Source organism: Lacerta agilis, chromosome 13 (assembly GCF_009819535.1).
Source record: "Lacerta agilis isolate rLacAgi1 chromosome 13, rLacAgi1.pri, whole genome shotgun sequence".
NCBI classification, from domain to species: domain Eukaryota; kingdom Metazoa; phylum Chordata; class Lepidosauria; order Squamata; family Lacertidae; genus Lacerta; species Lacerta agilis.
The window spans coordinates 39,304,897-39,319,479 of NC_046324.1; the positions used below are offsets into that span (position 1 = coordinate 39,304,897).

At 45.4% G+C, this 14,583-nt stretch overlaps 1 protein-coding gene across 1 annotated transcript; it reads left to right on the forward strand.

Annotated features, from left to right (window-relative positions):
* Positions 1–256: 256 nt before the first annotated feature.
* Positions 257–13,080, forward strand: LOC117057102 (acyl-coenzyme A synthetase ACSM4, mitochondrial-like). The gene is made up of 13 exons (XM_033167892.1): positions 257–492; positions 1,575–1,785; positions 2,885–3,092; positions 4,979–5,122; positions 5,800–5,956; positions 7,053–7,132; positions 7,572–7,695; positions 8,377–8,457; positions 8,607–8,708; positions 9,737–9,864; positions 10,408–10,507; positions 11,698–11,817; positions 12,169–13,080. Exons 1-13 carry the CDS (start codon positions 292–294, stop codon positions 12,253–12,255), a joined length of 1,743 nt encoding a protein of 580 aa, XP_033023783.1. The 5' UTR covers positions 257–291; the 3' UTR covers positions 12,256–13,080.
* The last annotated feature ends 1,503 nt before the right edge of the window (positions 13,081–14,583 follow it).

Sequence of the window (14,583 nt, forward strand, 5' to 3'; positions counted from 1 at the left end):
TTGATGGTCATCCTGCGTTGCATATCCTGCATGGATTTGGAGACAACCCAATACAAATAAACATCCAAGACAGAGAAGTAATAAACAAATAAAAAATACATTTGACTGGAAAAGCTTGCTGGAACAAAAATACCCTTAGTTATTTCCAGAAATTATAAGTAACGGCTACAGGAGCTGGACTAGATGACATCTAAGTCAAAAGTTCTATGGTTCTATAACAAATAATGATTCAATTTCTCGTTTCTTGAAGGACCAAACTACCCATGATCCCAGGCCCACTCACATTGCAACATGAAAATCTTACTCAGACTCAAAACACTCAGGTGTGTCTGGAGCAGCCAACCATTTTGCAGGGCGTTCCAGAATGACAACAAGAGGTTCGCTTCACTCAACCTTTCTCACTACGAAGCTATTAACCGGGGTGACAAGGAGGTCCCAGAGTACTTTAATTTTGCAAGTGATGTGCTGGATCAATGGTCCAAAGCAGAAAAGGTAACCTTTCTTCCCACTTAGGGTAGCAATTTCCTGCTTTACTGGCGTGATATGCCAAGACAGTGCTTGAATTTGGGAGGAATGGGAATCCAATAAAAAGAGACGCCTCATTCCTGGCCTGTGCCAGTTTTTAGCCAAATTGCATCCCCTGTAATCTTCAGAAAAGAGTAGCTAAGATAAGTGTCTCAAAAGATAGCAGACCGGGAGCCCTCAACCCACGTAGTCAGTTAGCTAGGCAAAAACTGTCATTTTTCACCAGGTCTTTGGCTTTTACTTATCTATGGTCTCTCTGGGTGAATGGGATGTTTTAATCTAGCTTGTAAAAACAGCTTTTTTATTTTTCTTTGTTTTATTTTTCTCCAGTTTAACGTATCAGTTTGCTTGTTTGTTTTTACTGTAAATCACTTAGTTACTTTGGTGGAAAAAAGACCAATAACAAGTTATTGTTGTTATTGTTATTGTTGTTATTATTACCCCTGCTGCTGCTGCTACTATTACTCTGTTCTGAAGGTTGCTTACACAAAGCTTAAAGGTAAAGGTAAAGGTAAAGGGACCCCTGACCATTAGGTCCAGTCGTGGACGACTCTGGGGTTGCGGCACTCATCGCGTTTTACTGGCCGAGGGAGCTGGCGTTTGTCCGCAGACAGCTTCCGGGTCATGTGGCCAGCATGGCTATGCCGCTTCTGGCGAACCAGAGCAGCGCACAGAAACGCTGTTTACCTTCCCGCTGGAGTGGTACCTATTTATCTAGTTGCACTTTGACGTGCTTTTGAACTGCTAGGTTGGCAGGAGCTGGGACCGAGCAACAGGAGCTCAACCCGTCACGGGGATTCGAACCGCCGACCTTCTGATCGGCAAGTGGTTTAACCCACAGCACCACCTGCGTCCTGAACATGCAAAACCATGCCCAGACTTTATTGAGCATTCATTGCACAGCCTGCATTTACGTATTGATAAAAGGGTTGGAGATTCACCTTATTTTTTTGCAAAGGGGGGCAGGGGGCTGCTGTTGTAATGATACAACTTTAATCCATACTTTACCATAAACTGGAGAACACCGTGAAACTGTTGCTGTTTTGCAGGATGGAGACAGGTCATCCAATCCAGCCCTCTGGTGGATAGATGGCAAAGGAAATGAAGTGAGATGGAGCTTTGAGGAGCTGGGAGTCCTGTCACGGAAAGCGGCCAATGTGCTCTCTGGCCCATGCGGTCTGCAAAGAGGAGACCGAGTGGTTCTCATTCTGCCTCGAGTCCCAGAATGGTGGCTGCTGAATGTGGCATGCATTCGGTCAGGTAAGCACATCTTGGGTGCTCTGGAAGCTTTAGAAACTGCTGTGGGCAGGACCGGTGCTAGGGCTTCTTGCGCCCTAGGCAAAACACCTTCTGGCGCCCCCTGCCCCCCCCCCACCAAAGCCTGCTTTAGCGGGAGTTGGGGGTGGTGGAGAGGCAAGCAGCAGTTTCTCCGCTGTAGCAGAGAAGCTGCTGCTCGCCTGTCCCGCCGCCTGCCCCCCGCCAAAGCCTGCTTTAGCGGGAGCCGGGGTGGTGGTGTAGGGGGCAAGAGGTTCTTCACCACTGCTAAGCAGGTCTGGGCCTGCGTTCCGTCTTAGAAGAAAAGTGGGCGTACAGTCGTCGTCGTCGTCGTCGTCCCCACACATACATTTTCCTCTATACGCCCAGGGATGGAAAGAAGAAGTCCCATTGAAAGAAGAATGGATAATGAAGATGGTGGACTATGCGGAGATGGCAAGGCTGACCAGGAAGATCAGGCACCAAGAAGATAACAAATTTAATAGAGAATGGCATAACTTTATAGAATATGGTATTAAAGAACACTGAAAAAGTTTAAAAACATTTGCAGGATTTACATAACACCTGTTATTTAAAATAACAACGGATAAAAATCAAGTACAGTGGTACCTTGGGTTAAGAACTTAATTTGTTCTGGAGGTCCGTTCTTAACCTGAAACTGTTCTTAACCTGAGATACCGCGACACGATTTCTGTTCTCATCCTGAAGCAAAGTTCTTAACCCGAGGTACTATTTCTGGGTTAGCAGAGTGTGTAACCTGAAGTGTCTGTATCCTGAGGTACCACTGTATAACAATCTGGATAATAGTAATTATATGCAGTTTTAAAAGGTGAATTTTGGAAACCAAGGGAGGGGAGGAAGGAAGTCTGGGGGTTCAGGGAACCTCATAAAGATACTGATATGACCATGGTTTTATGAAAGAGTGTGTGTGTGTGTGTGTGTGTGTGTGTGTGTGTGTGTGTGTGTGTATAAATGTTTTTTCTTGTTGAAACTTTGAAAATATATATTTTTAAAGGAAGAAAAGTGGGATAATAAGGTGAATCTATAAAACCTAAACACCATTTTGAATGTGTTGGTCTTCTAGGGATTGTGTTCATGCCAGGAACACCTCAGCTGACGGCCAAAGATATCCAGTACAGGCTCCAGGTTTCGAAGGCCAAATGTATCATTACCCACGACACCTTGACCCCTGCAGTGGACTCCATTTCGTCTTCCTGCCCCTTTCTGAAGACAAAGTTGCTGCTCTCCGAAGGCAGGGCGGCGGGCTGGCTGAACTTCAAGGAGCTCCTTGAGTGAGTAGCAATGTGCTTTATTTATAGGGCAGAAGAAATGCCCAGGTAGAGTCTAGAACTGGCAATGCTTGGATCAGCCCACATCTCAACATGCATGTTCCTCAGGTTACTGAAGAAGAAGAGTTTGGATTTGATATCCCGCTTTTCACTACCCGAAGGAGTCTCAAAGCGGCTAACATTCTCCTTTCCCTTCCTCCCCCACAACAAACACTCTGTGAGGTGAGTGGGGCTGAGAGACTTCAGAGAAGTGTGACTAGCCCAAGGTCACCCAGCAGCTGCATGTGGAGGAGCGGAGACACGAACCCGGTTCCCCAGATTACGAGACTACCGCTCTTAACCACTACACCACACTGGCTCTCAGTACTGAATGTGGCCCCCGTGTGATACCACTTTTAACAGTCATGGCTTCCCCCAAAGAATCATGGGAAATGTAGTTAAGACTGCTGTGTTGTTAAGAGACCTCTCTCACCCTCAGAGTGCTACTATTCCCAGAGTGGTTTAGCAATCAATTCCTCTTCCCAGGGGATGCTGGGAACTGTAGTTCTATGGTCTTCTCACAATTCTTAGCACCCTTAACACCTTACAGATTTTTTGGAGGAAGGAACAGCTGTTTATAATATTGTAGAATCAGAGAATTGTAGTGTTGGAACGGACCAAGAGGGTCATCTAGTCCAAGCTCCTGCAATGCACAAATCTTTTGCCCAGGGGCGTCGCAGGGGGGAGCAGCCGCGGCAAGAAGGGTTGCTGCCGCCGGGCGGAGGCTTCTTCAGGAGTCTTTGCAGCGCGCAAAGACTCCTGAATCCGCCGCCCGGCACCCCCGGGGGCGGGGCGTCGCATGCGTCATGACGTCATGACGCACGCACGCCCCGCCCCCCAGGGGTGTCTCTTGGCTTCCCGCCCCCGGCAGCCAAGGGGCTAAGAATGCCCCTGCTTTTGCCCAATGAGAGGCTCAGACCCATGACCCTGAGATCAGAAGCAGATTTAGGGGAGTGCACCAAATTTGGCCGCCTTGGGCACTGAGCTGAGAGGGCACCGCAAAAATGACTTAGAACAGAAGGCGAAGGGGGCCACTGAATTTTGGCATCACACAGGGCGCTGTTGAAATTTGAAATGCCCAAGTTTGCCACTGCTGAGATTAAGAGCCTCATGCTCTACTGACTGAGCATAATAGTACTTGAAGTGTATGACTGATGACCACAACTGGTGTTGGAAAGCCACCTGCCCTATATGTTTCCCACAACTCCTCAGAGCTCCTGATGTAGCATCACCCTTGGGCATTGTAGGAAGTTAAAATGGCACACAGTTTCCCTGATCTGGCCACTACTTCCAAGAATATTGTCGGGGGGGGGGTAAAGTTCAGGTGACCATCAAACCTGCAGCCAGCTCTAGCAAAGGCCCATCTCATCCAACATCTTGTTCTCACAGTGGTCAACCAGATGCCCCATGGGAAGTCCACAAGCAAAACCTGATTTCAGCTGCCCTCTCTTCACTTGTGATTCCCAAGCAGTGGTATTCAGAAGCATACAGTTGCTCATGAGTGTCTGAGAATGAGCAACGGCACAGGAGGTTCATGTGACAATTGCATGACCAACACAAAGTCACATTAATAGGCTCCCACAGTTGGCACTTATGAGGTTGGTCCCTGTTATAGCATCGGTTTGCACCAGGCATAGGCAAACTCGGCCCTCCAGATGTTTTAGGACTACAACTCCCATCATCCCTAGCTAACAGGACCAGTGGTCAGGGATGATGGGAATTGTAGTCTCAAAACATCTGGAGGGCCGAGTTTGCTTATGCCTAGTTTGCACCCTCTGATGTACATTTAAATACAGAAGACTTGGATGTTCACTTCCTTGACCTGTCACCCTTTCTTGACTTTCTTGAAGCGTGGCCCCTTCTGATCACAGCTGCGTGAAAACCAAGAATGATGAACCAATGACGATCTACTTTACAAGTGGAACTACTGGGTCTCCAAAAATGGCAGAGCATTCCCAAAGCAGTTTAGCTCTTGGATTGGCATTATCTGGAAGGTATAGTTCTATAATTTGCTTGTGTTTTTATAAATCTCCAGGAAGCATTAAGGCATTAAACTCTCTCTCTCTCTCTCTCTCTCTCTTTCTGGAGCAGGGATAGACTAATCATTTTTCAGTTTTCTCACTTTTTCATTTTTCCAGTCTTAAATTCGGTTCTCCATATTTCTTCGGCAAACTGATTTTTTTTAAAAATCCTTATGACAATTTCAGTGCCAATTTCCCCTAATAAACACAATTTTGTATGCTATTTTTACAAACATACACATTTTGACAAGTACATTTTGAATACTGTTTTCGTGAATGTGTGCATATTGTGTGTGTGTGTGTGTGTGTATAATGTGCACACTTTACCCAAATGTAATGCAAAATTCAGGAAAGTGAGGATTTTAAAGGATAGTGGCATTTTGGTTCGCCTATTGTTTCCCCAAAGTGTGAATTTGGTAAATTCAACTTTTAAATGCAAAGTGAATCAATTTTCTTCCCCATCCCCAAGTTCAAGGGTGGAGAAATTGAACCTGGTGGGCAAAGGAAGTGAGGTTTGCAGGCTGCCACCCATCAACTGATCATTTCCGTATCCCATATCCTCTCTGAAAGTCTCTGGGCAGAGTGAAAGACACAGTTTTTCTTATATGTATCAATGCAGACTCGCATCTCTCAACCTCTGTCTCTCGCAGGTCTTGGCTGGACATAAGGCCTTCAGACATCATCTGGAACATGTCTGATACAGGCTGGGTGAAGGCAGGCCTGGGGAGTGTTTTTGCACCATGGCTTCGAGGCGTCACCGTCTTTGTACACAGCATGCCCCAGTTTGAGCCGAGAGAATTCCTAAATGTAAGAATATAAGTCCTATCTTGGGGAGGGGGCGTGTAAGTTATGTTTCACACTCTCTGCCAACTGGGTTAAAAAAAAAACCCAGCCTATGGAACCTTCACCAAGTGAAGTGATCTGCAAGTCGCAGCCAGAGGGCCAGTGTGGCCCTTCAGACCTCTCTGTCTGGCCCTTAGAACTCTCCCCTGGCCTACCACTTCCTGACCCTGCTTAACAGTGTTTTTCCTGGTTGGGAATGGATCCTTGAACTTCTTGTCTGGCTGGATGGAGGATAGACAGCGGGGCATGCCAGCATGTGGATACCAGCCTGCAGCAGTGCAGTGGTTAAAGGGGAAAAATACATTTGTTGCTTTGATCATTTTTGCCCCCAGCCTCACCCAACACTGGCTTATGGCCCTCAGGAGCTTTACTAGAAGCAAATGTGGCCCTCAGGCTGAAAAGGAGTCACTATCACTGTCTTAGGTTCTGAAGCTCTGGGCTATCAGCCAGCCTTGCTCCAGCACAACTGAGAAATTGCCCCACTACCTACTATGTTACCATTTGAGATGCACTTATTTATTTGAAAATTCATAAACTGTAATTTTTATTTAAAATATATATATATTGAGGCCACTGGCAGCGTATACACCATATGATATCTATTAATATCTATAAAACAGTATGCTATAGAGCAGTGTTTCCCAAACTTAGATTTCCAGTAGTTTTTGGACTACAACTCCCATCATCCCTACGTAGCAGGACCAGTGGTAAGGAATGATGGGAACTGTAGTCCAGAAACAGCTGGATACCCAAGTTGGGGAAACCCTGGTGCAGTGGGTAGAGTTTCAGACTTGGACCTGGGAGACGTAGGTTCAAATTCCCATGCATTCATGAACCTCACTGGTTCATGGTCCAGTCACTAACTCCTACCCTAACCCATGTTGTAGGGTTGTTGCGAGGATAAAATGGGTTTGTGGAGCAGAGAGATAATGAACTCTTCCTAGGGCTCTTTGGATAAAGGGAAGGCTCAAAATGTGCTCTTGTTACCCATGAAGCGAAATATCCTTTTCATGGTGAATTTGTGCTTTTCTTCCCACCCTTCCCTTCCTACTTTCTCTAGACTCTCTCCCAGTATCCAATAACGACAGTGTGCAGCGCCCCGACAGCCTATCGCATGTTGGTGCAGCATGATCTTACCAGGTACCCCGCGTTATTGTTTTGCATCGGGAATGTAGACCTTCTTTTGTGATTGCCATCCAGCCTTGGAATGGAAAACACCCCCTCTGTATCTGCCCACCACAATGATCCTCCCAGCCTGCACATCAAAGTGCTGCAATCCTGTATCTAGCGCACTATGCAGCAATGTGCTGGTGGGGGGAAACATGGCATCACCAGTGGCATAGCATGGGTTGCCAGTGCCCGGGGCTGCACAGAGGGGGTGGGTGAAAGAGAAACCACCTAATGGCGTCCGCATCACCCGGTGATCACAGCCATAGAGATAAGAAAAGAAGAGCTTTTCCATTGTCTAGAGGGGTCACTTCCTGGTTCATATAGAGAATCCATTTTCAATGGAACCCAGTGGTATTAAAAAAAAAATTAAAGGAAAGCACTCTGACGCCTTCCTCTTATTTCTGTTAAGCTACAGGTTCAAGAGCCTGAGGCACTGTTTGACAGGAGGGGAGCCGCTCAACCCAGAGGTGATGGTGCAATGGAAAAGGCAGACGGGTCTGGATATCTACGAAGGCTATGGACAGACTGAAGTGGTAGGCCCAATTTAGCGGGTCAGCATTCCAAGCGAAAGAAACCAGGGCACAATGTAAAATCCATTGTTGCTGGATCAAAAACAGAGATACTTAATGCAGTTGAACCTAACCGAGTGAATGTGCTTAGGCGAGGGCATAATAACCATCATCCCTCATAAACTGTTCAGTTAATTGCTGTATTTATTTGTTGCATCTATATCCCTGGGAAAAGAGGTCTCCTAACATCTCTCAGCATCCTTAATGAACAACTGCTGCCAGGATTCTATGAAGGAAGCCATGACTGGTTGAAGTGGTATAATACTGCTTCAAATGCACAGTGCAAACGGGGCCTAGTTTTTACATAGAGTACACCCACTGAAATAAATGGACCTCAGTTTGCCAAGCCCAATAGTTTCAACTGGTTTACCCTGAAGAGAACTTAGTCAAAGACAGCCCATTTAAAAGCAATCATTAAAAACAATAATTTCAGAGTTGCCCAGGACAGTATCAAATTGACAGCCATCAAATTCCTGGGTGAACAGGAATGTTAATAACGAGGGCATTCCACAAATGGGGAGCCACCGCTGAGAAGGTTCTGTCACAGGTCTGTACAAACTGAGCTATCCGCTCAACATTTTAAAGTGGAATAAAAATGCAACTTACGAAGATGATCAAGGGTTTGAAATCTTTTGTTTGCTGCAGGGTATTATATCGCAAAATGAGAAAGGGAAGAAAATTAAACCTGGGTCCATGGGCACACCAGCTCCACCTTATGATGTTCAGGTAAGAGGACAGCTAACTCGTCAAGTGGGTCTAGCGGAAATATGGAAATAAGATAGACAAGTTTCAAGAAAGTAGTAATGATATCTGTGTGTTTAGAGGTGTATCCTCCCCCCCTTCTAAACCATAACTGTACTTGCCTTTTTTCCTAGATTATAGATGAAAACGGCAATATTTTGCCTCGTGGGGAAGAAGGAGACATTGCCATTAGAATAAAATCCAAGAGGCCATTTTGTTTCTTTTCCCGCTATGTGGTAAGCAGTTCATTTCTATGCAAGACAGTTCCCTCTGTATAGTTTCCGGAAATCAAATCGAAGTGGCCGTTTTGTTTCTCTCGCTACATGTTAAGTGACTTATTTACAACACGACGTTTCCCCTTTTAATTTTCAGTATGTCAGATCTAAGTGGCTGTTTTGTATTTTCTCTTGCCTCACAGTAAATTTAGATAAGAGTTCTTTCCCCTCTTTAGTTCTGTACAGCAAATCAAATCGGCCATTTAGTTTTTCCTCTCTCGTTATATGGTAAGCAGTAGCAATTCTCTGTAAATCAATGTAATTGCAATGCGATGGCAACATTTTTACCAATGTAATCAGGGGTGGGGAAACCCTTGCCTGTGGGTTTAAATAGGCCTGCCAAGCCTACACATTTGGTCCACAAGGCCACTTTGCGGCTGGGCCAAAGGGACTTGTGCAGCGCTGTGCAAGTCCTTATAATCAGCTGATCGGCAGAGCTTGAATAGCACAGTACAGAGAGCAAAATGGGTCACCTCATGTCATTGTGGTGTCAATGTCCTTGTATTAGGATACTGGATTAGATGTAGCAGTGTCTGGATCGTGCAGGCTCTCCTTATGTTCTTATGATTGCAGCCTAAGGGGGCCATTGCAAAAAATGACCCCACTCCCCCCATAATGTAACCAATTCCTCAATTCTAAGTGTGTTCAAAAGCATGCCTGTGCAAGTAGATAAATGGGTACCACTGCAGCGGGAAGATAAACGGCGTTTCCGTGTGCTCTGGCACTCGTCACGTTCCTCCGTGCGCCAGAAGCGGTTTAGTCATGCTGACCACGAGACCCGGAAAAGTGTCTGTGGACAAATCCTGACTCCCTCAGCCTAAAAGCAAGATGAGCGCCGCAACCCCATAGTCGCCTTTGACTGGACTTAACCATTCAGGGGTCCTTTACCTTTACCTTTTTTTACTGCAGGCGTAGGGATTATTTCCTAGGTAAGAGCAGCAGCCAGAGACTCCTGATTCACATAGACATATCATTGTGTTTATTGTAAGGATAATCCAGAGAAAAATGCTTCAGTCTTCCGTGGGAATTTCTACATTACTGGAGACAGAGGACTAATGGATGAAGATGGCTATTTGTGGTTTGTTGGGCGATCCGATGACGTCATCATCTCTTCTGGGTTTGTACATTGCAGAATGTGTTACTACAGAGAGGAGCAAGTTACTATTTCTTGGCCACTTCCCCACTGGTTAGCCTTCAAAACGGCTAACACGATTTTTAAAGCAAAATGACAATAGATACACAAAATGCACAGGAAAATGAGAAAGCAAGTACAAGGGGAAATGGCTAATTATAAAGAAACAGAACACAAACCAGGAAGCAGATAGATGACTCAAGGGCCAAGGCCTGATGAAATAAAACAGTTTTACTCGTACACCATACCCTCCAACATGTCCAGGGCCAAAACTGGGACGCACATCTTCCGGGTGAGTCACATGATCTGCACAAGATCATGACCCCGAATAAAGTGCTTTTGGGAGGTGAGATTGCGGCGTGAGATCACACAAGATTGCTGTGCCCAAAATGGCTGCCATGCTTACACATGAAAAAATGGTCCCGGTGGCCCCTCCCTGTCACCAGTATGGCAACCGCATTCTGGATTAGTTGTAGTTTCCAAGTCACCTTCAGAGTCAACTGGGCATTTTGTTGTTGTTGCTTCCAGGTATCGTATTGGGCCTTTTGAGGTGGAAAGTGCTCTGATTGAGCACCCAGCAGTGGTCGAATCGGCTGTGGTGAGCAGTCCAGATCCTGTCAGAGGGGAGGTAATGAAATGTTAAATAAGAAACTCAAATCCTATTTAATCCACGGCCTGGGAATTATGGTTGTCTACAAGGCAGAGGCGGACAGAGGATTTGCAGAGTACAAATGTTCCCATCTTTGTATGGTGTCATCTTTACAGGGTTACCAACTTTTTTTGGATCAGTGGGAACATTGGGAATGTTGGGAAAGTATAGGAATTGGGGCATTGGGGAAACAGCAACTGCTTCAGGGGGTAGGGCCTGAACCACTGGATTCAAATTACAAGGAAGGAGATTCCGACTAACATTAGGAAGAACATTCTGATGGTAAGAGCTGTTCAACAGTGAAATGGACTCGCTCAGAAAGTGGTGGACTCTCCTTCATTTTTAAACAGAGATTGGATAGCCATGTGCGAGAGATTCCTTAGCTGTGATTCCTGCATTGGAGGGGGGTGGACAAGTTGACCCTTGGGGTCTCTTCCAACCCTACACAGCTCTATGATTCTGCACAGTAACAAAGGAAGCCCTGAGAAAGAGGGGAAGATACTAAGTCAGAGTGCATGCAGAAGAGTAACTTGGGCTGTGTTCAGACTCCTTTTTAATTCGCACTCGCTGCATTCACCGCGCTGGGTTCTTTATGTGTTCACATGACATTATCCAAAAGGCTTATGTATCTTGTTTGATGTATTGTTTCTCAAAACCAGCTTCTCCCTAGTTGGAGTCCTTGAGTTGCTCCTAATTTGTCTCTAGCTGATATTTAGATGCATATTCATAGGGTAAAGATACCCATCAACACCCCAACCCACCTGTGTGTACACAAATAGAAATGAATTACATTAATGAAGCCCTGCTGATGTGAACAGCTGATGCGCGGGGGGGGGGGGAGCTGTGACATGCACCAGGGTGGGGACAACTTCACTATGCTCTAAGGCAGCAATGGAAAATCATATAAACATGGAAAGCACTCAGTTTCCACCAAGACCCTTAGCAATTTTCAAGTTGTTGTTGTTGCTGTTTGCAGGGGGCATAGGCGAAGGAACAACCCATGCTCTGGTATAGAAACAGCAAAAATTGTTCCTGAATTAAATTCCTCTCCATATGGTCCTAAAGTCCTCCTGAATATTTAAAAAAAAAAACATCCCCCTTTCATTATTTATTGCTTTCGATTAACTAAATGTTGCAATATGTGCCGATTATGTTTTTTTTATCCTCAGGTGGTGAAAGCTTTTGTGGTCCTATCTCCTTCCTTTGCATCACACAACCCTGAGAAGTTAACCCTTGAGCTGCAAGAACATGTCAAAAAGGTGACTGCTCCATACAAATATCCTAGAAAGGTGAGTTGCGTTAAAAATTGATCCCAAATAATATCCATGTTTGCTTTTAGTGTGGACAGTCTGTGTGTTCAGGAGCAGGATGTCTGTGAATACTAGTTGCTTAGGAGGGGGCTACTGTGTTTGTGCCTTACCAAGGACTTCCTGGAGGCATCTGATTGGCCACCAGGAAAAGGAAGGTGCTGGGCTGAATGGAACTTTGGTCTGATCTACAGGTATAGCAGGCCTGCTGTTCCCATTTCAGCTACACCCCTTCAGTGGCCAAATAGCATACTCTGGTTTGCCTAACTTTAATGTTTATAGGCATTTGCAATTTAATTCTGGTGCTTCCTTTTTTTATTCTTCTTCCATCAGATGGAATTTGTCCAAGAACTGCCAAAAACCATCACAGGCAAAATTCGAAGAAATGAATTGAGGAAAAAGGAGTGGGGACCCATTTAGTTCTGTGCCAAGGTTCAGGCAAGAGTTCTCCACCATCGGCATTAGGCTGGCATTTAAAATGTGTAGAACCAATGTGTGCTAAACTGTGTTAGTTTTAAGAGTATTTAGGTCATAATGTGGGCAGATGTTAAAAGTGATCACCCCATTCCAAACTATTTCATGATACCTAACACATGCAAGGGTCAGATTAAAAAGGACAAGCAGGGGCTGCAACAAGATGTTGTAGCCAGTGGATGCTCAGCTCTTATCATGAGTTCCCCAGTTCAGGGTTCCAGGATATGATCAGCTTTAAGAGTGGGGTGAGCATGAGCAATTCCCCCACCCCTTTAAGTGTTGCTGTTGTTTTAAAGAAAACAGATTTTTCTTTTGTACTTTTTCTGCAACCTTTGAAGTTCCACCATTTGTGACAGTCACAACCTTTTGTTTCCCAGTGGTCCTGTTTTGGCTGCTTTCCTGTTGGCACTTGCCATCTGTGTTTACTATTTAGAGGGAGTGATTTGTTAGAAGGCTTCTCTGGGCTAATTTGTCATGAAAGAATATGGGTGGTGCATACAAGCATAGACCTGAGCCTGTCATTTAAAAGATGCCTTACAGCAGATAGGGAGCCTGTGGTCTTCTGGATGTTGTTTGGACTCTGGCTGCCATCAGCCCCAGCCAGAATGGCCAGTGATCAGCTGACAATGGACATTGTTGTTTAACATCTGGAAGGCAACAGGTTCCCTGCCCTGCCTTAGAACTGATGCATGTAGGAAGCTACCTTACACTGAGTAAGACCTTCTCACTTAGAATTAGACACAGACTAGCAGACATTTTTTAGGATGTTGGACAGGGCCTTTCACAGCTCTTCCCTTTTGATGTCAGAGATTGAACTTGGGACCTTCTGCATGCAACATGCTATAAGCTCTACCACTGAACTACAGGGGTTGGGCCAGATGACCCTTTGGATCCCTCTCAACTCTAAAATTCTATGATTCTGTGAGACAAGAGGCAATACTGAGCTAGATGGACTCTTGGCCTTATCCCACTTCATGTATTCCTTTTATGTAAGACAGCAACATTACATTGACGTTGCTTGTTCCTTTTTTGAAAGTCGCAATTTTACAAAGTATACTTAGTCCTTGACCAAACAAAACATCACAGAGGAACGGCTTCAAACTGAAACAAAATCAGTTTAATAAAAAAAATGTACAAAAACAAGACAATATACAAAACAGAATTATTATTTTTTAACCTGTCTCAGGTGTACTTCTACTACAAGGATTCTTTTCTGAGAAGGAAATTCCAAGTCGAAACTAAAGCCAAATTCATGCAGGCAACTTGTTTTAAAAAACGAAGTTTAAAATGACACTGCAAGAACCAATTAAAAAATAAAAACTCTTCCCAAGCCCCATACACCTTCAATCTCAGAGGAAATACCCCCCCTCACAAAAATTGCTTTTTGTAGCTCCTTAGTAGAACTAATGCTCTGGTTCTCACACCAGGCCTATTTTGTCACTTTCCCAGGCCTATAATTTCTACCCCTAACAACCAAAAGAGGTGCACGTTTCTGTCTGCTCACAGCCCTCACCGTTCAGCTGCTCTGCCAAGGATTTTGTTGCTCTGGGAGCAAGCGCCCTTAAACTGCCTGGAAGTGTATGTGACAGAGAGCTGACTCTTCCAATTTTCTGATGGGGCCAGAAATTGGAGCCTGGGAAATGGCTGAGGCAAATATTATGGCCCAAGACAGAAAAGCAGTGGCAGATCCTTCCCACGAATGGGCCACAAGGCCGTATCTCTAGGGTCACAGCTGTCTGCTAAATGGAGGGCAGATATTCCCCCTTTAAACTTCCCACTTCTAGTTTAACAGTGTGACCCAGTGTTAATGGAAAAGTAGATGCAGCAATCCCACACTGGCTGCTGCAGGGCAGCTCCTTGCTCCTAAATGCAAGACACTGGTGCTGCTCTTTTCCATGGGCTACAGAGACGAATGCAAGACTACCCTGGCCAGCTATCCTAGTTTTCAAGGGTTAGAAGATGAGGTATCGCTGCAGCATTCCGCCTATGTGGGTGCTTCGGGGAGGGGGCATACTATGTATCTGAAGCCAGGGTGGGAAACCTTTGTCCCTCCAGGTGTCGCTGGGACTACAGCTTCCACGCTGGCATTGATGGGAGTTGGGAAGTGGGAACCCATGTGTTATGGGGCTCCACCCGGAAACCGGGCCTGCAGTGGAACAGAAGAGCCTTTCATACAGGCGTGATCTTCATCAGTCAAAGGCCAGGGTTGTGTGGCCCTGCTTGTGAGGCCACTGCCAGCTATGCTTCTCCTGTCCCTTTTTTCTTTCTCCTTTT

What these genes read in the sequence shown, in the direction of transcription:
- LOC117057102 (XM_033167892.1), top strand. Translation starts at nt 292, where the DNA reads ATGAAAATCTTACTCAGACTCAAAACACTCAGGTGTGTCTGGAGCAGC. An exon ending in GGATTGGCATTATCTGGAAG is followed by an intron (nt 5,123 to 5,799) that starts GTATAGTTCTAT and finishes TGTCTCTCGCAG; the next exon opens with GTCTTGGCTGGACATAAGGC. An exon ending in GTTTCTTTTCCCGCTATGTG is followed by an intron (nt 8,709 to 9,736) that starts GTAAGCAGTTCA and finishes GTTTATTGTAAG; the next exon opens with GATAATCCAGAGAAAAATGC.